This window comes from Dermacentor albipictus, chromosome 1, assembly GCF_038994185.2.
Source record: "Dermacentor albipictus isolate Rhodes 1998 colony chromosome 1, USDA_Dalb.pri_finalv2, whole genome shotgun sequence".
Classification (NCBI taxonomy): Eukaryota; Metazoa; Arthropoda; class Arachnida; order Ixodida; family Ixodidae; genus Dermacentor; species Dermacentor albipictus.
This window is the reverse complement of record NC_091821.1, coordinates 210628477-210651629: the sequence shown is the minus strand read 5'-3', so window position 1 is coordinate 210651629 and position 23153 is coordinate 210628477. Positions and strand designations below refer to the sequence as shown.

Here is a 23153-nt window from a genome sequence, read left to right as displayed (position 1 = left end):
TATAATAAAACTTCTTTCGTGAACGTGTAACGTTTTTAAGCACTTTCGACACGTTTACTACCTCATTCTGCCAACTCTTCTTTGCTGAGGGTCAATTTTAGCGTCATTTCTAAGCTTCCGTTGCATGCCGCCGCGATTTTCGACCAGCCACCACAAGCTAAGTAAGGGAAAGCCGACCAATCGCAGACGCCGGCACCACCCTCTTCATCCGGTTATCGGTTTTCAGTGCACTGGCTCTGCCCTAGTGAATCCCTCTCCACTTGAGCGTTCTCCTCGCCTCTTGTCAACCAATTAGATACAACAAGCCGCTCAGTGTAGGCAATGTTATTCGTTTTTCAAGCAAACAAAAGGGACCTCCTATGAACGAGGAGAGCGTTTGATTGGTCTGTTCAGACAACCCTATGGGTGACCGCCCGGTGTTTGCGTCGGTGGTTACGCCAATTTGACGTCAGGAAATTGGAATAGAAACATATTGGAATAGTTTTACGTTATAGGGCCCCAGAATGCTTGAAAAAGAAAATTATCAATCAAGAGAGCTGCCACGCCCGTATTTCGCGTCCTCGAACAGCCATAAAAATGGAACAACTTGGTCGAATACATATTTCTGGCCGCATGTCGTGCAGTTCGGCGAAAAAAAGGTTCCGAAGGAGGAGTCAGAGGAGCGCTATATGCTAAATGGCATTTCACTTCCTTTCGTAACTAGCAACTTGATTCTGTCGACACTCCGTGCATACTTTACGCATCCAGATGTGTATGGCTTAATACCATATATTGTAATTCAAGCCCTCACGCGCCCGTACACGCGCGCACGGACACAGACTACAAACGCAAACTGCGCTCCACCAGAGAATAAACATCCTTCAAGTAGGGCACAGCAATACAGGGGAACGTAAAGAGCAAAATAATGGGCAGACGGGATGTTGCACATAGTCGCTAGCAAAAGTTAATGAGTCACGCGAGCGCGTACTGAACGAAACGCAAGGCCTCCGCCACTTCATTTCTTTAGCGGCGGGTCTGCGTGTTCCCAAGCACGTCACGCACTTCTTTATTTTGCGTACGCTCCGAGCAGTACGTATACGTACGGCGTTCAGGAGCAAAATGTGCTCCGAGATCCTGCGTATAGTCAGCGACGGTCTCATATCTTCGAGGCAAGCAGGAACTGCTAATGGGCAAGCTAAGCCTCGCTGTGATCGTGCGTGTCGTTCAAATTGGTCCGATAGCTGTAGGAGCGACAGACGCGCACTTGTGGGCGCACGGAGCCGGTTCTGCATAATGGAGCGCTCATTCGTGAAACGTCTTGTGTGAAAGAGGGTGGAAACTCATGTGCGCATGTATAGAAAACATCCCAAGTGAAAGGCGAGAACAAGGCTGAAGCACGTCTTGCTCTCGTGAACGACACATCCTTCGCAATGATTTCCTGTTTGAACAGGCAAGTTTCGGAAATCGCATTCAACTAGATGCCTCGTTGCGCATTGAGCATGTCGACAGTGGGGGGAATACGCAACGGAAAAATGTACTTCCGAACTCCTCGACGTAAAACGGACGAAGGTTTAAAAGCAGACATTCGCTTCATTCGCGCGTGCGCGTCAGAGCTCGCAGTGTGCCTCAGTGAGCCTAACTGCATCGAAAACTGGTTTAGTGTTAAGTTCATAAGACGAAGATGCTGCCGTAAAACTTAAATAAAGAAAGTGAATGGCGTCAGCATAGACATTTAATTAATTACTCTTCAGTCAGATTATTTTCAGCGGCAAAACAGTCTGAGGCGTCACAAATGCATCGACACTGCTGCCGATTTACACGCGATAGCCATGCCACGCTCGTTTCATTCTTTTAAGCTCGAGTCCACGGATCAGGTAACAAACACCTGCAAAAAAAAGTGACTTCTTTTTAAACTCTCCAGCAAGGTATCCGATAGGGACCTAATGCCGAAACGCTCGTGCACCATGCTTTCTGTACGCGTTATAAATAATTACAGTGACCAAAGTTAGCCCAGCCTGCAGCTATACGACGTCCCTCATGTTAATCCACTTGATGTAATTCTTTGACAGATAGTTGAGTACATTTCAAACCCAAGCGCAGGTCGCTAAAAAAAAAGAAAAAAAGTATTTGCTAAGGCGTCTAATTAGTGAGCCCATAGACACATGCACTTATGCTTCCTACACTCCAGCGGAGCATTAAGAATTGCGATATGACGTATACGTCACGCAAATCATTCCAATCCTAACCGTGCACTCGCTCATCTTACGTGCTACAGCCGCGCACAAACAACGCCGGCCCCGCTCCGCAAGTTACTGTCATCAAGCAGCTCTGTTCTCAGGAAATGGCCACTTCGCTCTCGCTTACGACGTCGAACACGCCGCCAGCGGCGGCAGTGGTAAACACACGCGTGCATAGGCGGCGACCGGTTCCCCGTGGCATGTACACAGACAGTCGTGATCCGAGCGACGCCTGAGGAACGTCGCGGCTCGTGACGCCTAGCCGCGCGGCCTCGGAGCCAGTCGTCGTGATTCACGAATCGCAGGGCGCGACCCACCAGGTGGCTCTCTCTCCCTTTCTGGCTTCCATTCATTTTGTTCATTTCACGGGATATATGTCCGACGGAAGTTTTGTCTAGTGTGTTTCCGCCTGCGTGATCAACGGAAACGAACGCAAACAAATCGTACTGGGGAGGAGAATGTGGGAAGGCAAGAAAAGGGAGGGAATAAAAGAAAGGGAAAGCCGCCGGAAATAACAAACAGGCCTGCTAAGAGATGTCGTTTATCGAGCGATCGATCACAATCGAGAGTCGTATAACGTGAGAATGGGGCCCCTATCGCGAACATCTATACAACGGATCGAAGCACGGCGAAGTAACTTGACCCATCACGAATTATAAGCGCCTCTTCAAGCCATCGAAACTCTCCTCAAACAAAACGGCGTGTAGGCGGGCGTGTAGCTGCAATAAAGAACTGCGCAAGGACGCCGCTGAGGACTAGTTGACGTGCCTCAAGCGCAACCTCCGCCGGAACCTCCGTTTACCCTTTCCCTTACACTGAGATAGCCAGACCATGCACCACGAGTTCTGTGCGGATAAGTCGGGCGTCCAAATGGTGTCGCTATTTCACCACTATGGTGACAAATTTCCACCTGCACCAACAGTCTGTGCTTTGTTGTTTGCTTTCCCCCTACGTTGGCAAACAACCACAACGCACAACTTGAAGAACGAGAACAACGTTTTCACCTTTCTTTGCGACTTGTTCCGTCTTGTTTGTGGTGGCCGCAGTTCGCGAAAGCATGCTCCGTTACACTGTGAGTATGCTTAGAGGAGAAGCCAACCAACGTGGCGTTTGCTTGGTGGCTTTATTCTTTATGAAATGCTTCTTACCTACACCTACAGAAAAAAAAAAAAAGCACACAACGGTATCAGTGCGGCAGTAATGTCGGGCGAACAGCTTCGTAATGTGAAGTGAACAGATATAAAGTTTGCCCATTTCGACGTAGCGAGTCTGTAACTATATATAGCGTTCAGAAACGCAGGTATTCATAATCTCCAGACGTATTTTGCTCCAGCTAAGACATTCCGAGTCTGCAACTCGTAAGGGGCATCGGCTGAAGCTAGAGAAAACGTAGAAGCTCTCGGCAGGAAGACCTCTAGGCCTCCTAACAGTAGCTAAACTATGTAGAACTTTTCATCCGCCTCATTTCGCTTCACCAATTTCATACTTCGCGTCACGCAAGTCGTGCTCGGGTGTTGGGCGTGATAGCACATTTGTCTGGAACTGAGACGACGAGACGAACGTGACAGAGGGGTAATTGAGTCGGCCCTGGCCTCGTCCGCCAATCGAAATTTGCCCGGCTAACCGGTGCAACCAACCGCGCTTGCCTCTCTCCTTGAATCCGCCTCTTCCGAAAGACGAAGAGCAGAAAGCATAGACCAAGGCGCGCGCGCGCGCTCGGAGACGCACGACACGGCTCGGCGAAAGGCGTGCGCCGCCGCGGTGAGCGGGGAAGGGGGAGGGCTTGTTTAGAATCTTCGAGTGTGAAAAACGCTTTTGCATACATCGCACGGCCACGCGGCGTCTTCATAGAACGGCGATACGGACGATACGGGCCCAGTGGCTGGGTGGCCCTCCCGCCGGCGCGCCGCGTGCATTTTTCTCTCCGAGACGCTGGGGGCTTCGAGCGAGCATCCGCCGGACGACGCTCGTGCGTGGCGACAAAGAGGCCGGCGAGGAGCCGCGCGCGCGGGCGTTAGGAGTCTTCGACGCGGCCACTGCGCACCTGGGTCGACCCGGTCGCCTGGCCACCGGAAGCGGGCCTACTCGAGAGAAAGCGGCACATCGGTCGCCGACGCGCGCGGAGAGCGATGAGCAAGGTGCGCAAGACCGACGCGGCGCCCAGGCGTGATTCGAGGCGCATGCAAGTGCTCATGGTAGAGGACTTCGACGTGGCGCCGTCGTCCGTCGAAGAGGACGCGCCCCGGCGCCGGGAGGCGGACAACGGCGGCGGCCCCGCCTCGGACTCCGACGTCGAGGAAAACTGCTCGGGCGACGAGCGGCCGTGCAGGTCGACCGCCGTCGTCGACGACGAGGTCCACTGGCCGCTGGGCGTGCTCCAGGAGCAGTTCCACATCCTCCAGGAGCGCATTGTGGACGAAGTGCGGAGGGTGATGAGGGAGGAGTTCTACGAAATGCGCATGTCCGTGAGTATGCGTGCGGACGCGCGCGCGGCCGTCACGCGCGCACAACGGCATCTGGATTAAAGCGCGGGCGAATGCGTGCAACGTGGCTTCGCAGAGGAGCTCGCGTGGCAACGGGCCACCGCCACTAGCTGGCTGCACCTGGTTTAACAGATCGTTCCTCCGTTGTCGCTCAGCCGAGATTCCACGGAACAGTCACGACGTGAATGAGCACGATGACAAAAATTGTGCGGCTTTCAGCGGTGCTGCGTGCTCGTGAACTCTAAGAGGCGGGAAATATGTGCGTCCGATGCACTGCGGTTTCTCGTAATCTGACTCAAGCATTGGAACTCGCAAGTTGAGAAATCGCCCGTTTGCGATTCATAATGTCACACTGTCGATACCGATTGAAACTGGGCCTGAGCACGAAGCCGCGAATTCCAGGCCGCGTGTACCCACTACGACGGGGTAAAACATACGCACCTATACGTATATTTGCGTATACGCTGAACATTCCGAGGGGGTCGAAATTAATATTTAACCCTCCATTACTAGGTCATTTGTAACCCTATACTGCAAGAAAACCCTATAGTTTATTACTAAAGGGAAGCTGAAGAGTTTGTCGAACTCAATAAGACGCTCGTATACGGATGCGGGAACCCTATAAACCATGTAGGAAAAATTTGGTTTTTTTTTTCAATTAGGAGCGACGTAATCGTCGGTTGAAATTGCGCTGTAGCTCCGCCCCCGTCGAATGCCGCGCGCTGCTGCTGACGCTGACGATGCGAGCTGAGACCGGAAACCGCGCTGTTGTGACGTCAACTCTAGCGCTTCTTTCCTTCGCAGCGTCCGCGACCGTGCCTGACCGCGCTTGTTTCTGCGTGCGTGCCATCGTAATCTGCTTCGATCGACCCTGCATTCCTTTGTTGGTGCGTCTGCGTGTATGTAGAGTGGTAGTCAACGTGGTAGTCAACAGATGAAGGTCACTACACGTACTGCATGAACCGGGAAGCTTTTCACGCGTTTAAACCGTCTTTGTAGATTGCCGACAGCTTTGGACAGCGCACAAATGCCGACGATCGCATCCCCGCTTACGCTCCACGAGGAGGCATGCAGGAACACAACACTACAGTTGTTTGACCGGAAACGAGCTCACTAGATTGGCGAAAGATCGGCGAGATCACTAGATCGCTTTGCAAAAAACATACTCACCAAAGAGCATTTCCAACACGAGGAGATCCCAAGACTTTGCTTTCGTTCGCGTCGAAAGCACGGCTCGCACCAGCATCGTTTGCTTCTTCAAGAGGCCGGCTCTTCGCAATCGGCTCGTACATGTAGGGAGTAACGCCGAACTCCTCAGAAAAACGCAGTCTCTCTAAATTTTCCATTACCGTCTCAGAAAAACAGCACCAAACTACCTGGCACCGCGCTTCATGTGTAGCGGCAGCGGTTGGTTACTAGAGTTGACGTCACGAGGCGCACCGACCAATCACAGGCGGAAACGAGACGCGCAAGCTGGGCGTGTCCGCTATTACACTTTTCGTCGAAATAAAATATATTTGCGCTTTCTTTCGCTCAATTTCGATACGATATTCGAATTCGGAGGGTTGAAAACCATTATGTACAGATGTTCACTCATTTTTTCTGGAAAACCTTTCAGCTTCCCTTAAGTGAAACTCCGATAAAACTGTGTTGATGAGTTTACAGCACAGTTATTTAAGGCGTTAGGATCAGACAACGCATATCGCTTCTTTGGCGTTGTACACACACATATTTATGAACAATAGCAAAACTTTGCCAAGCTAATCGCATATGTTCAAGCCAGCGAGCGCGGATATGCTCGGCGGGACATTGCGCGCATTTTCTGGGCAACTCCGAAACCCGACTTCGGTCAGAGTGGTGCACATACGTGTTTCGCATCGAATACTGCTGTTTAGCAGGCAGCCTATAAATGCGCGCTCATTTTGTGGCAAGGTCGCATAAGCAATGGTTTCTTTTTCCTGCGCATGCAAATGCAGGTGCAGGACGTGCCTCGCGGCATCTGAGATTGCTACAAAGGTTTAACCATTCTCCTCATTCCTTTCTTATTAACTTCTCTGGCGTCACGCGTGCATGCTCTCATAAAAAAAAAAGAAGAAAAACAAACTCGAAAGATATTTTAGCCCGGAGTTCGTTGCCTACGCGTTCAGCGCTGTATAGAGCGAAGCGATGCCAGGGTACTGCCAAATGCATGTTCATTTCTCTCCGCTCGAACTGAAAGAAAACGCGTGATGGATGCAGGTGGACACTGACCATGTTTGCATCTGCTCTTCCGTCATGCGTTTGCTTTCATAGGAGCAGGTAACCATACTCACATGCAGGTAAGATGAACTAGCAAAAATAATCTCGAGTCAAGTACCATGCACTGCGAAATATTCATTCATAAATTAATTTCATGACGCTACGAATTTATACGTCGAGCGTCACAATGCTTTTCGCACTATCTGAGCAAAAACGCGTACGCTCGTCGGTCCGAGTATGTACTGACGGTCTATGTTTTGCTTAAATCAGTTTGCAGACGGCGTAAAAGCGGCTTCGCCCCTATAGCTGCTTTTCAAAGGAAATTGTTCAGAGAAATCAAGCGCACGAACACTGCAGGGCCAGTAAGACTGAGAAAGTGAGAAGCTTGACCTCACGCACTCTCTTTCTCCCGCCCTTTCACCTGCGCGCCTGTGGTACTTCTATGACTCGGATTCTTATGGCAGCGTGAAATGGTCGTTCCAGAGCGCTCTGGAAGCATTTCAAAATCGTGTCAGACAGCACTCAACCCGTATATAGGTTAGTTGACACTAATATTGATAATCAGACTTCATTACACACATTGAAGTTGGCTCAGTCTTCCCGACTATATACAGCGCTAACAAAGCGCTCTGGTACGACGGGTCGAAAATGTCATTATTTCAGCACTTATGCAATGGCAAAACTGCAGGCAACGCGGTAGGAGGAAGACGGACAACTCGGAAAGACGGGAATTAGTGGCACGTCAGCAAGGCAGAACTTCTAGCTACGAGAGTCTTTAAGCATTTCTCAGTTTCGTTCGAATGTTACGCCACTCTTCGGAGGTACGACCAATTTTCCCAGCACGCGCTCACATGGTAAATGCAGCGCTCGATAACGGCAGGTTAGCTTATCAGCAATGAACAAATTTGACAAGAATTTCAACAAACAAATGCCCACACGTGCAGCCGCATCGAACGGAGAGACTGACACGTTCAGTCCTCTCTCTCTTTCCCCCCCCCCCCCCCCCTTTTTTTTTGAGCGAGTTTGTTCTGTCACGTTGTGTCTTCTGACAAGCCAGTGAAGCGGAGACGGTGTTCCGGGGCCACGCCTATAGGCGGCCACGCACGCACGTGTTGCGGCCGGGTGCGTTTGTTCCACGGCTCCCTCGTGGCTTTCGCAGATGGCGACGCCGCCGGAATCGCCCGCGCCGGGCTCGCCGGTGCCGCCGACGTCGTTCGACGGCCAGTTCAAGGCGTTCGCAAAGTTTGGCGACAGCAAGAGCACAGGCGACGCCATCACGCTCTCCAACAGCGACAAGTGGTTCAAGCAGGCCAAGGTCATCGACGGCAAAAAGATCACCACCACCGACACCGGCATCTACTTCAAGCAGGTCGCCAAGTGAGTGACTATTGTCATGCCCCAAGCATCGATAACTCTGGGAAAGGGCATCCGAAGAAATTTTCGCGGCATTTCTTAAACATCCAGTATGGGTCGAATAGCATTTCTTTTCCTGCCTCTTTATTTGCCAGGCTCCCAGTACCATTCTGCGCGACCTAATCGAGCCTTTTGATGGAAATCTCACAGTAGATGGAATTTCCCGCTTAATTAGAAAGATTCACTTCACTGCTCACGCCACCAGCCAGCTTTGAACACGCTAGCTGGCTAAGCCGCACCGCACATGGACTTAGCTGCTTAACTAGATCACGCGCAAAGGGCGCGTGGCGGAGCCCTTATGGTGGAAATTTTGAACAAAAGACGCTCAAATATTCAGATGGGATGAGCTTTTGAAATGTTTCGCATTCATGTTAGAGATATATATAGAGGGACGAAAGAAGGCAGGGATGTTAACCAGTCAAGAGTCCGATTGGCTACCCTACGTTGGGGGAAGGGAGAACGGAAATAGAATGAAGGGAGACTAGGTGTCCATTGTTTCCAGCAGATGAATTTTAACGACTGATACGAATACATAGATGTGACGCTACGTGCTACGCAAACATATTTAATGAAGCCGATCGGCGGAACTGTCTGCTAATTCAAAGTCATAATTCTCTTAAGGGACATCATTCTACTTTCAATCAGTGTGAGACATTATCTTTTCGTTTGCATCGTTATATCGTTGCGCGTTGAGAATGAGTTGTCGGTCTCTTTAAGAGGCCATTGCAGGGCGCCAGCAGCCGCACTGCGTGTGACTTCTGCGTTCCATGCGAGTAGATTGCACCAGGCTGTTTCATGTCGCTACGCTTTCGACCGCTACATTTGCACAAGGCGAGCTGTGCCACTGCGCAAGCATAGCGTTTTTTCGGGGAGAGGAAAACAAGAAAAAAAAAAGATGACACCAGACGTTATCCTGGATATATCCCCCTTCCCCCTCCTGGTGCCTTTTCCCCATCACCTACCCTCCTTTTTTTGTCCCCTCTTTAGGCTGTCATTTTTCATCCTGCAACGTTACACTGCTCAGTAACTACTACAGAGCGAATTTCTGTCGCGTTCCGTTTTCTGGCAAATCAGTGAAGTGCCTCCACAAGCAAACTTAGGAATTAAAATCTTGGGCATTGCGCACCAAAACCACGATCTGTTTATGAGGCCCGCTGTAGTGGCGGACTACGGATTGATTTTTACCGCCCGGGGTTCTTTAACCTGCACCTAATGCATGGTACACGATCGTTTTTGCATTCGGCTTCCATTGGAATGCGGTCACTGCTGCCGGGATCGAACCCAGGACCTCGTGCTGAGCAGCACTACACCATAACATTGAGCTAACGCAGCGGGTTCTAAAAGGAATGTGAAGAGGCACTTAGATCTGGAGGAAACGTTAGCTCCGAATCAACGGGAAACGTTGGCCGAAACATGCACCGCTTTGGGTGCACAGCAGAGTGGCCTCTTGCACTCTAAAACAACATTACACCCTTTCGGTTGTATCTTGTCACACAACGACAAACGTCATCGGTCTTGTCCGCATTTCTTTCTTTAACGCTGCGAGCCCGGTACTTCCCAGTAACGAACGGCATGCGCGTTGTAGCAGCCTGACATAGCATTCCCGACAGGAACGTAGCGGGCGTGGCGTTTTCAAGAAAGGAAACGCAAGCAAGGCACATGAAGATTATTGTTGTGTGGCAGATATACACCCCAAAGGGTGTACCTTTGTCGAAGAGTGTGGACATAAAAAAGCGCGAACTAGACACACGCATCAAAAAGGCACGCGCACACACAGAGACGCTTCCAACAGTTTATTATCAACTTTGCTGGTGGCGTTCTTGCGATGCACTGTAAGGCACGTGGCTGTCATCCGTTGTTTGATAGCCGCAGAAATATTGACACAAGCAATAACCAGCTTACTAGAGATGATATTGAAGTGGAATTAAGCGATAGAAACGCTTGGTGTCAATCTATCGCGCTATCAGCAAAATAATTTGATTTTCTTGGATTGCCAGGACGCGGTACTTGGTTGGTATACCTTGTCAATACTTATCTTTTTCTTCAGTTATTTTTTCTGTTTCATTTTTGTACTGCGCACTGATATGCTTGATTTATGCTGATGTCTATGGTGCATGCAAATGAGAAAACGTGGTCACAAGAATAAACTGTTGGAAGTATATAGCACTGTGTGCGTGTGTGCATGTGTGTATGTGGGTCTTCATTTTTTCGTGACCAGTTTGCGCTTCTCTAGTCGTCCTGATGGGTGCACAGGGAAGCTCCAAAATCCCAGCTTTTCGATAACCACTCCCGCTCTTGTCGCATCGTCTGTGCATGATGTGTTGACGTGCTCTATTTCTGCTCCCTGTGCTCGCGGCAGGACGAAGAAGGCGCTGAACCTGAAAGAATACCAACAGTTCCTGGAGGTGATAGCGAAAAACAAGAAGGTCGAGGTGGAAGAGATCAAGGACAAGCTGAGCACGTGCGGTCCGCCAGCCACCACACGCACCACGGTAAGCAGAGACAGCGTTGTGCACCAGTCGTGCGGAGTGTCTCTGCTGCATCCGTTCCTGCATATGGTGTGCGGTGCCACCACGAGGAGACGTGGTATCGAGCCACGCCACACTCCTCCTAAACGAAATCAACCACGCCCGAATTGGCATTTTTGTACGTATGAGGTCACCCGGGCAAAAAAGAAAGTAAGAAAGGAAAAAAAAAAGACCGTGATGGCATTTACATTTAGCAGCACATGCGGTTACGAGTCGGACTTCTATATAGTCAGATGTTCGGTGATCCGCAGCGGTGATTCATTGGCTACTTGAATGAAAACCAGCGCACACACTCGAAAACGTGGACAGAGGTGCGCCGTTTTTTCGTTCGTAAAACATGCACCGACAAGTCCATTGCCCACAGCGTTCTGGTGCTGAGCAGCAAAGCGCTATTGAACCTATCGAAAGAGTTTTTTTTTTAACCCGATATTGAAATAGCGGGTCAAAAAAACTGTTTAATTACATGCCGCGGCGGCCTTATTGCAGTTGGGGCGGAACGCGAAAACCGCTCGTGTAGTTATATTTATAGATACTTCAAGAAGTGCAGGTGATAAAACTTGCTCAGGAGTGCCGCACGACGATGTCTCTTATAGGCGTTGTTTCTTTGGGGTGTTAACCTCAATCAGACCTGTACACATCACAGAAAAAAAAGCAACCGATTACAACTACACGTACCTTATCGAAACTGTAATTGATTACAGTTACCAATTACTGTCCCAAAAAGTAATTGAGAAATTACTAAAAAGTAATCAATTATACTCCTACGTTGCTTTTCTTACCATTGCGCCAATACAGCAAACTGAACGAGCTGGCCTGGCACTTTCAGTGCGTCCTCTGACTTTCGCACATTGCTTAAATTCACTAACAAGTTGTTTTTAAAAAACGTTGTCACTATTCCTCCCTCTTTTTCATTACGATAGCACTTATATGGACACACCAGGTGCATTTCTGCCGTCGCCATCGCCGTGATGTTCCGTATAAAGTGCAGTCGATAACTTCGACGCCGCGCGCCGTATGCTGTATGTGCGAGTGAATTAAAGCGGGCGAGGGTGAGCTGACGATGGTGACTCAATCTTGCGCTCGCAAGGGAGGAAGCGCGACGTCTTCGGTCGCGCGAATGGCACCGGAGGAGAGGGAGGCTGCGTGTGGCCAGGGTCCTTCAAAGGGCCCTGGTATGGCGTGGCCGCGCGCGATCTGCGTTGGGCACAGAGTGCGGCGAGTGCTGATAGCTTCATGTGCGCTGTGTTCTCTCCCCTTAGTTCGCGATGAAGCGAGAGGCAGCACGAAGGTCGATTCGCTCGCTGCTGCTGCCGCGTTTCCTCACTCCAGAGTTCTGAGAGCGAGTGTGTGCGGTCATCGAGTGTGAAGTGTTCGCATTTGCTAGTGCGCGCGTGACACCGTGCTTTTTAATTTAGTTAGTAGGCGAATGTTTACGAGTTTGTACGGCCGACTAAATTACTATCTTTGCTTCTTATGGCTGTCTACTAATTTCCTATCGCAATCGATGCTTTGCCTTTCGGGCGAAACTACGACTCTTTTTGATGTGAATGCATCAGCAGCGACTCCGAAAACTCGCTCAATGTGCGCGCTGGGTATTAGGGCGGTGTTTTAATGCACGGACAACTTGCGCACAAGACTGTCGTTACTCGGCATCTGTGTCCTGTATGAAGCGCAGCCCTTCTTTGAATTGGAGAAGACGTTCCCAGGTGGGCCAATGAAAAACCGAAAAAAAGAATGGTTCGTAGGTGATTTCCTGGCATTAACGCCGTAAGTGGCCACCGCTATCGGGACATACCAGCACCAGTTCAATTAGTTGGCCAACATCTGGTGGAGCCTTTAAGGCGAGGAAACAAATACTGAGGCTGCCGCGTGGCACGATTTCGAGCGTTCCACTGTAGTTCCCGCCGAATTCACACTCTCAAAGCTGCTTCGTCTATTACAGCTTGTTCCGTCAGGAAAGTAACTGGTTACATGTACCAGTTACTTTCTGAAGTTACTATACTGAAGAAAGAGTAATCGAATTACAGTGAGCGTTACCGAGTAAACAAAGTAATCGTTAAATTACAAAATTACCAAATGTAATCGATACAAATAATTACATGTAGTTCGTTACGTAAAGTCTGATCTCAATCAATCAATAAATAAATCAATCAATCAATCAATCAATCAATCAATCAATCAGTCAATCAATCCATGGGAAGCCGGTCTGGTGTAAACTAAACATTTGTCACATGCATTTCACACCTTCCAAGATAAAAAAAAGAAACACTCATCAAGAAACAGGTCCGTATGGCACCGCGACTTTAATATATAATGCCGACAATGTTTCCTTTGACGAATGCACGTTTCATGAAAAGAGCTAAGTTTCGTTTCTACCGCCAAGTGAAAGGGACAAAGGAAAACAATTTGTCCAAGCTCTCCATCCGATCCCTGAGTCAACCATATACCATATTTCATGTGAGAAAAGAAAAAGAAACTGATGGAATGGCCGAATGTTTTGTTAAGTTGCATGATAATTTTTCGTGACCCACGAGAGCTTAACATATGGTACAATGTTCCGTGCATGTATCGTTTAGATTTTTAAATTATACGTAATTTACTGTTTTAATTGCCTGTCATTACACAAATTGTGAAGGCTGCGTACAGCCGCCGTCATAGTTGGCTTGAGCAAGCGTAGTAGTGGCCATGACATGGTCGCCCAACTACTCTGTTTCTCAATGTAACTGAGATTAGAGGAACCAGTATGAGTATATAATAACTTGAAATTTAAATTTGAAATCTCTGACTAAGCTTCTCCCACTGACAGTGACCGCATTTTCGTCATGGCATGTGTGAAGTCACGAGCAGCGTGACGTCACACGCTCCTACAATGTGTGGCGTGTTTTACGCTGTGCGCCACATCGCCAATTAGAAAGCACTTATTATAACCAACCAAATAATTCCAACCAGATAACCAGTAGCATCCAGGTAAATTATGGATTTCACGTGCACGTGTGCCACCGAACGTGGCACACGTGTGATCGGGTGATCGCCTCCATCCCCCAAGCACTGTTCTAAACTATGTCTTAGCTCCATCACGCACACGCTATGCAGTGAAGAGGTAAAGCGAATCAAGGTAGAGGAGCTAACTTTTTATTCCGGACAGCTACTATGAGCTAGGAAATGTTCGTTCGTACGTTCGTCCGTCCGCAACAATCATCACCTGTGTCGCCTTGTCGAAGCTCGTAACGTCAGAGGAGTACCGCTCGCAGCTGTAGATATTTCCTCGGCTGCGCAGAACGATGCGCAGTCAGCGAAGGAGGGAAATGGTTGCGGTCCCATAGGTGTGAGGTAGATAGGAGCAGGTCTGAGGTGGATGCGTGCTCTTTGAAAACGGCAAGCAGAAGGTGATGCAGTTGTAAACCTCGTAAATAGATGGCATTTACGAGCTGGGAAACAGGTCAAACGTATAACGTGCGACTATGCTAGCACATTCTGCAATAATACTGCGAGTTCGAGCTTGAGCGATTTAAAGGAATCAAGAAGTCCCACTGGATACCTCTTCTTTTTAGTTATTGTCAACCTGCACAGGCTCTTTAAGACTTTTATATTATTTTTAAGCTAAGAATTCGGCGTAAAACAACGGCTCTTACAGCGTTAACAAAACTCTTGAAAAGTGAATATTGCAGCACGAATAGACGGCGCATAGCGAAGCACGCCCGACGTACGCCAGCGCCGAGTTCCAACTGCATGTCAGAAGCGTCAAACCAAGTTTCACTGACGCAGAGAAATCAACACGAAATTCACATTTAAAGCATAGCCATCCAGGAGACTCGATGTGAACTCGAATTTCTCGTGAATTTCATGGCGCGAATCTCTAGTTTCGATGTTTGTCTACATGCATAAGACTTCGGTTGACTCCAGAATAAAGAGTCGTGAACCAGTGCCCGTTTACGTCGCGCGCTTTCTTCGTTACAACGTGTCTATATATTTGCGCTGCAATCCCTTGTCAATAGTAACGGGCCGGTATAGACCCGGGAACCAATTGCGCTGCCACAAAGCTTTCCGGTCTCGAAGACTGACCGGCCTTCGCTCTTTCCTCGCAGCCCGTGGCCACGGGCGGCGCCGTGGCTCGGCTAACGGACCACACCAAGTACACGGGCACCCACAAGCAGCGCTTCGACGAGGCCGGCAAGGGTCGGGGCAAGGAGGGCCGCCAGGACGTCCCCTCGGAGTCGGGCTACGTGAGCGGCTACAAGGACGAGGGCAACTACAACAAGACCCACTGAAGGCGCCCGCCGCGCTCGCGGACACACCGCCCCGTCCGGAAGCGCGGACACGCATGGCGCCCAGTGCAGCGAGCGACGTCCCGCTGTCCACAGACGAGCCTGCAGGAGGCGACGTTGCATCACGCGCGCCCTGCTTGCGCCACTCAATGCCACTTTCTAAACCTTTTTTCTTTTCGGTTTGAAAACTGTGATTCACGCTTATCAGGCCTCAGCCGCTTGGTGCAGGGATACGCGTACAGCGCTCACGGCACGCATCGGCTTAACTGTTTAGAAACGAGCGCCTTCCCTGCAAAGGTGATCGAGAGGCACAGTTTCTCAAAGGTGGTTCACATGACGCTGTAAAGTGCTCCGGTACGGCCGGCATTAGGCTAAACTGGAACGGAGAACGCTGCGGGAAAGGTCACACCCTTAACGTAACACATTTACGCCTTAGTCATCCTGTCTCCTACGAAGCTCGTTATCAGAAACTAACCCGCATTTTAAAAAGAAAAAATATAACTTTCTAGAGTGCTATACCCAGCTACCGTCTGGCGCAGAAACGGGCAAACGTTGACATCTAGAGTGCCGTCGTCCGCATGAATGTCTCCTTCCTCGAGGTTTGAATGGAGCCACTGCCCCGCATGTACTTGCTGTGTTGCAGCCGCTTATCCTGCACACAGAAGCCTGTCAGTGTTTGCTAGCTGCGGTTTCACTTTCTGCAACGGCGAGAATTCAGTTCAGAAAAACTGGTGAGAATATATGCTAAGGGACCGTTGAATGGGAAGCAGCGACTAAGCATGGTAAGTTAAGCGAAGGAAGCACACTTGAATCGCTTCACCATCATTTTTTCAGTAATATTGCACCATTTTTATCTTTTGTTTACTCTGCGCGGGAAAAGAAAAAGCATCAGCCATTTACAATGCTTCCTTAACAACAAACCTCTCGTGTTGCCAAACTGAGACGCCTCCCAGATTCCATCGGCCAGACCAACAAGAAGAATACCTGGATGCCATTGTTTATAGGGTCTATAGTTAACGTGCTTCCTTACCTAACTGCCTAACTTCAAGTTCAGAAAGTGGGAGCGTAGCGTTTAAGATGAGCCTCACTCATTTGTTCACAGCTATATATACAGTGTCAACGCTTCTCTTGGTAGCAGGCTGTAAGACGGGATAGTGTCATTTTTCTGTACATCAAATTGCGGCTTACATAGTGACGCCACACAAGATTTTTATACGAAGTTCTTACAGCTGACTTACACCCCTGTTCAGTGTTTATTCAAGCTGTGTAATTTCATTGTTGTCGCTGTAGCGTTCAATAAAAAAGTGAACCGTATCGTGCATCAACAGGTCTGGGTAGACGAATATGTCACTTTGGTCTTCCAGTTTCTCGTCTGCTGCAAGAGCAACCACCGAGGTGATTTGTGGGGGAGTGCTGTGCTCTGAAAAGAGGCTGTCCCTGCATCGTTTGAAATCAACCCCTATGGGCAACCAGCGCTGAAGCTTCGCGTGCCGACAGCAGCGCCGTAACACACAGCCTAGCGAGCGGTAGACACAGTTTCCAGTAGCACACGCAGTGATTTCGTGTCAGCAAATTCAACGATTGTCTTGAGTCACACTTTTCACGGCTCCTCAAACGGCAGGGAACCGACGTGCTAGGACGTAGCAGCGCATGCGCTCTACGCAGCGCGCATGGCCATGGACAGAACTTGGCTGGCCGCATCGGGCTAGACAAACATTGATACAGGCGCACGTTTCTTATCGCTAAATATGTCGTGCCATCTTCGTAGCCTCCCTATCGGACGGTTTCAGCATATTTTAGTAACGCATGAAAAATGTCGTAGCGCCTCCTGGCCAGCGCTGGTTCCCCATGGAAATCGGGAACAAATCATAGAGCGGATCGCCCAGTGGCGGCGTTCACGATGTTACCGTGAATCGCGAGGGCGGAGTGGAAGGCATTTAGGTCCAGGGCAGCCGGTTCATGACGTTTGCAGGCAGCAAATGAGATGAAGCCTATATGCAGCACACTTTACAAACTATTTCTAGTCGTACGTACTACACATTTTCGACTGTCACCATTGTTTCGCCTGCTCCCTCTACCGCCGGCGTGTAAAGCGCACGAGCTCTGTCACTCTAAGGGTCACATGACCTGTTGAATGTGCAATAACTGCTGCACCAGTAAATTGGCGGGCAAGAGGGGTCGAACGGCGCTACCTATCGCGTAAGCCTTGGCGAGGAGGGCGCATAGTGTTACATTTTGCATTCCACACATGCCACCAAGGGAAGTGTTCTGCGCTCACTGATTGTGCACGGGCATTGACTACAGACGATGATTGCAGGCAAGAAAACGAAGAATTAGCACACTGTTGTCACAAAAGGCATTAGGGAGTTTGCAGGAAATGGCGAAAGTTGTATTGTTAGACGGTGTGAATACCCACATTGTAGGCGTAAAGGTATACATTGCTTATAATGTTGCACTTAGGTTTGACCTAAGTGAACAGTACAATCTACGTAGTTATGGTCAATGGGGAACCTAACGGCAAAGGTAAGATATCGTCCAGCGACTGGCGAACGCAAAGTGCCTCTGCGGACACAATTACCGCGTTATATTAAGTAGAGAATATATTTCAACGAAGTACAACACATAGCACAATTAGGCGAATTCCTCGTACCGCGGGCGCGTTGTCAAAAGCAACGAAATTATATTTTTACCGCATTTTCTTTTTTGTCTCTCGCCTATTCGGAGCAGGTGCGGGTCGGCGCAGGTGTAGCGCAACATCTGCGATAAACGGCAATTTGGCGTAGCTAGTAGCAGCATTTCCATCACTGAATTAATAACAAAAAACAACTTATCAGATATTCTGAACAGGATAACCCACTAAAGGCATCCACGCCCACAACCACCCATGCACACAAGCACCGCAGGCGCTGCTACTGGCAACACAGCCCGAAACACACAGAAAACGTACCCCAGGAAAAAAACCTGATTATGCGATGCCGTATAGCTTAGCGCTAACACAGGTTTCGCGCGAGGCTCAAAGCAATGTTTCGATCCTAGAGTACTGCTATGCTTCTTAACCAAGGAGAGCGTCACCGAGAACTAGCAACTTATTCTGCGGTGAAGACGTGAAAAGAACATTCCTCTTACTTGGCAGGAGCTCCACCAGCTCGTTCCTCCACGGAGACTGCGTGGTACTCAGCGGTACTTTTCACCAGTCGGCGATAGACGGCTACGGTGCCGAACGCATCCTTTAGCTAGGAAACAATTCTTGAAGCACTTCTTGCAGAACCTAGCCTATTCCGGCACATTGCCGAGTTCACGATGAAACGAAATATTCTCGCGTGACCAGTCCAAGGTTGAAAAATTAGCACATAGTTTGAACTACGTGTCAACGCGGGTTCCGAGAAAAGAAAGCGTCCTGGCCGTCCTGGCACGGCACTACGCAAGCAGCGACGGATGAAGCCTATATTGCACGCTTTTTCGAATAAAAGGGTGAAGGAAAGTTTCTCAGTACTTGAAATGAAACTCAGAACGAGATAAAGCTTAGCGATGTTAGTAAGGATTCACGGTTTGAAAACTTAAGCGCAGAAAACACGGAAACGAGAGAGAGAGAGAAATAAAAGAGACAACATAAAATCCGACTGTCAACTGAAAGGTCGCACTGTGGCGGAAAAAGGTGGAAGGCACAAGAAACTATCTGCGCATGCTCTGGGGAAGGCAGCAACAACCCCTGAATTATGGACGCGAATGGCTAATTTTTAGAGATATAACTTTTTGAAAGATAATCGAAGGTTGGCTATGCACATCCTGGTTTACAAGGAATTCATGCATTAATGAGCAATTAAGTTCACAGAACAGTTCTCACAAACTATTGTAGTGTCTCTAAAAGACTTTTCTGGAAATCGTCATGAAATGAAAGCCCATGCAATTAGAGTAGAAAGAAAGCGTTTTTATACAAGTCAGTATCTGTATCGAATCCAAGGTTCCTCCTGTCCTTAGCGATTTGTAATTGGTGGCGCTTTGGGAGACCTTGTCCACAATATTTTTCGTAATGCGGACGACCCCGCAGTCTTCTGTTCCAATAATGAATTTGATGCCGTTGCTCATGTGACCTGCTTATTTAGTGACAGGTAAGGAGTTAAGAGAAATTGCCGAAACAGAACAGAATCAAATTTCTAGATATAACCCAGGCTCTCGACTGTTATGTGTGTTGGCAATACTGTTCGACATCCCCCCAAAGCCCACGGGTGAACTTCCAAGCACTATAAAGCGGCAAGAAGCGGAATAGCCACGACGTGCCCCAAGTCCTCTCTCAACAAGTCGTGTTTGCACAAGATGCGCATCAGATGTACCGCTTCAGTAGGCAGGTCACGTGTTTATTAGTTGATTCCTTCCCCCCCTTTCTTTTTTGCTATGATGCAAGCCCTGACTCTAAACGTTTGATGACGGCCATCGCTTCTAGTTCAGCAGAAAGCGTAAAACGTAAGAATGTTTACGAGCATACTTTACATTCAGTCTCTGTCACACAGAACTAAGTAGGTAGTCGATATGGATTGAGTCAACGTTTGGTTTATATCTGGAGATCAGTTAGGAAAGATATGCGCTGCCGCGGAGAGAAAGAAGGAACAGCTGAATGAAAGACCTGACAGCATCATGTACCGCATGCTAATAAGTTTGAAACTGCCGTGCAGTAGCAGTATATAAAGTTCATTTTAGTCGTTATTGCTATTAGGTATAGGGGAGAAAGGCCACTGCCTCAATCGGAGATTAAATGAGCGCGAACGGTCGGTGACTGGTGGAAAGCCGCTTATAACCATATACTATCGCGAATGTAAATCCGTACTCCGAGTTTCGAAGATAGTGGAGTTCTGTTCAGACAGGAAGAAAGGCGTCTTATAGAAACTACGGTATAGTACGCGACTAACCGATTATCCTTCATAAAAATTGTCATGCCTGATCGGATAACTGTCCAGAATGCACACGCGTGCTGTATGATTTACGGGTTAACGCTGCAGCCTTCCCGCAGAGCTTTTGTGCAAATTTGTTTTCTTTTGTCTTCCTTCTTTTTCTGCCATAGCGCGCGACCTTTCCGTTGATAGTCGGCGTTTCTGTCGCCCTTTTCGTTGTTCTTGTGCACAACTTTCCTACGCCAAGCTTTTTCAACCATAAATTGCTAACAACGACTCGTAGCTTTCTGTCGTTCTAAGAAAGCAGTCATGCTTCCTATAATCGCGTATGGAAGCTCGGTGTTGTGTTTAAAATCCGAAGTGCATAATCTGTACTAGAGGTTAGCCGAAGCGCTGTTGCAAGACTACCTTTAGGTGGGCACGGAAAAGCTACAAACGAAGCAGTTCAAGGAGAAAGAGCATTGGCATGTTTCTATGCGCGGGAAGCTCATAGCGAAATCCGCTTTAAGAAGAAGGGGGGGGGGGGGAGCGGCTAATAAATATGAAATAAAATAAATGGGCAGCAAGGATATACAGGTACCTGCATAAAAAGCATGAGTCACGGTGAAGAAAAAACAACAACCAGGGGAACTGTCGTGGACAGTGGCAGTAAAAAGGTTGTTAAACGTTAAGTCAGAGATCCAGAAATAGCATACTTGGTAGGCGCGATAGACAGGGTGCATGAAACCATATAGCACAGAAAACAAATCTGGAAGGGAGAAGTTTAATGAAAATCCAAGCGTAAGTCCCTGCTATTCGAAGCCAGGTCAGGGTTGCTAAGAACGCGGAGGTCCGAGTTCGCTCCGGCCATGAAGCTAATTAAGCTTAAGAGGAAGCTTTAGCTCGGGTGCTCCTATCTAAATACATGTAAAAGGAGAATTCGTTTTTCTCGGCAACCACTGCACCAAATTTGACGAGGTTTGCTGCTTTTAAAAGAAATACTTAAAATCTAGTGACTGTCGGTTTCGAATTTTCGATTTAGGTCCTTAATTTTTTATTAAAAATTGACAAATATCGCAAATTTTCAAAAAAAGAAGCTATCACGTTTACAACTCTGTAACTCTAAAACGAAAAACGGTAATACAATTCTTTCAATTGCATCTAATAGTACATCTAAAGCGGACAAAGTTGATATGCTATACATGAATCTAAAAAAGTTTAGTAATATGGAAATACAGCTTTTGCAGAACCTTTGTAAACAACGTAACAAATTCACGTAAGACATAAAATGACATATCAGATTGTCCGCTTTCAATGTTCTAATGGATTCCGTTTACAAAACCGCGATATCTGTTTTTGATGCAGAGTTATGAATTTGTAAACTTCGTTCTTCTATTTTTTTCGCACTTCCGAATTTTTGAAAATTCTTTTAACAAGATCCAGGGCCTAAATCGAAATTCCGCTTCCAACAGTCACTAGAATTTAACTTTTTCTCTCAAATGCAACAAACTTCATTAAAATCGGTCCAGGGGTTATCTCACAAAAACGTTTTTGCATTTTTCATGTATTTGAATAGGCCGCGTGGGAGTTGGGCCCGAGCTAAAGCTTCCTCTTAACCTACACTCTAAGAACAGTTTACACCCTTTGGCTTGCCCCTTCTGCCACACAAAAATAATCGTCATCTGCCTTGATGCGTTTCCTTTCTTTATCGCTGCGAGCCCGGAACTTTCCAGTAACGAACGGCACGCGCGTTATCAGCATAGAACAGTTTACACCCTTTGGAGTGCCTCTTCTGATAACGCGCGTGCCGTTCGTCACTGGAAAGTTCCGGGCTTGCAGCGATAAAGAAAGGAAACGCATCAAGGCAGATGAAGATTATTTTTGTGTGGCAGAAGGGGCAAGCCAAAGGGTGTAAACTGTTCTTAGAGTGTACCTAACCTTACGCCACGGCGCATAATAGCTTGTCTTTATAGACGAAACTACACAGCGCTTGTAGGTGAGTGAGATCCCGAAAAAAAAGAAGAAAATATGTTCGCTGAAAGAAATGGCCCCGCGTGTAAAGTATGGAAAAATGGTTCCAAAGTCATCTAAGTTGCATGTTAAGTTCCAACAATTGTGGAAATGTTACAAAGTTCTGATATGCCTTTCTTGAACATCATTCGCACATCCGCAAGTACTGTCATTTTGTACATGGCAGCTTATCGCCCAAGGCCATTTTAAAGTCGGTAAGAGGGTTCATATTATCATTTTATACCACGCTTGATACCATGAACCTGTCACGCTGGACGTTGACGAAGAAATCGGCGTCACCATCAAGACATGCTTCTTTCATTCGTGCCAAAGTATACCTGGCGTGAGCCTTTACAGACAAGGCACTGGGATTTGCATTTTAGATGCTTACGCATTTATAATGCGAAACCCGACGAGAAATTTGTCCGTCCGTCACGCAATACGAATGCAATGGCTCATATCCCTTTAACCCAATGGCTCATACCCACGTAAGGCAGAGGATACAAGCGCTCAGTGAAGCGAGCAGTGCATACATTCATTGAAATCACCCATAAAACACATAGACCTGCATACGTTTCAATGAAGAACAAGCTCAAAAGCATCCGAACCATCAATAAAGCGTTGCATACCCCCCTCAGCAATTGTAGTGGTGGTTTTGCAACAGCTTCACTGGATATCCAGGTTGGTAAGGACCGATAAGAGTCCATAAAGGTCGGATCCTGTTCGACAAGGTTCGTAACGACCGATGAGGATTGATAAGGGTTCATGCTGGTCGATCAAGTTTCATAACATTGATAATGACACATGGCAGCGTGGAGATGAGCAAGCAGCACAATGCTTACGCATACTTAGACAACTCCCACAGGAGTCTGCGGGAATATTTTCATGGGTACGCTTGACGCTCTTGCCACTTCAAGACGTCTAGGATGGCATGTTTCTATTTAAACAAATTGAATTGCCGAGCCAATCAACCTCCCGATGAAAACCGTTAGCTATCTTATGTAGAAGTGTTTGTTTATGTTGCATATGATGAGGCCACCCACTATTTATCGTACCACATAGTGATTACGCGATGGGGCGCTTGCATTTTTTATTTCCAGTCGCCAAATTTACCGACGCCAAGTTAGTTATTTGC

The 23153-nt window shown here is 48.1% G+C and overlaps 1 protein-coding gene across 1 annotated transcript; it reads left to right on the top strand.

Moving 5' to 3' along the window:
* The first annotated feature begins 4144 nt into the window (after positions 1–4144).
* Positions 4145–16470, top strand: ringer (tubulin polymerization-promoting protein ringmaker). Its single transcript, XM_065438109.2, has 4 exons — positions 4145–4681; positions 8097–8314; positions 10710–10842; positions 14964–16470. Exons 1-4 carry the CDS (start codon positions 4346–4348, stop codon positions 15144–15146), a joined length of 870 nt encoding a protein of 289 aa, XP_065294181.1. The 5' UTR covers positions 4145–4345; the 3' UTR covers positions 15147–16470.
* The last annotated feature ends 6683 nt before the right edge of the window (positions 16471–23153 follow it).

Bases quoted from the DNA above. Each gene is read 5' to 3' on its own strand.
- ringer (XM_065438109.2), top strand. From the start codon at position 4,346: ATGAGCAAGGTGCGCAAGACCGACGCGGCGCCCAGGCGTGATTCGAGG. The intron at 4,682-8,096 runs GTGAGTATGCGT...TGGCTTTCGCAG, and splicing joins TCTACGAAATGCGCATGTCC to ATGGCGACGCCGCCGGAATC. The intron at 8,315-10,709 runs GTGAGTGACTAT...TGCTCGCGGCAG, and splicing joins TACTTCAAGCAGGTCGCCAA to GACGAAGAAGGCGCTGAACC.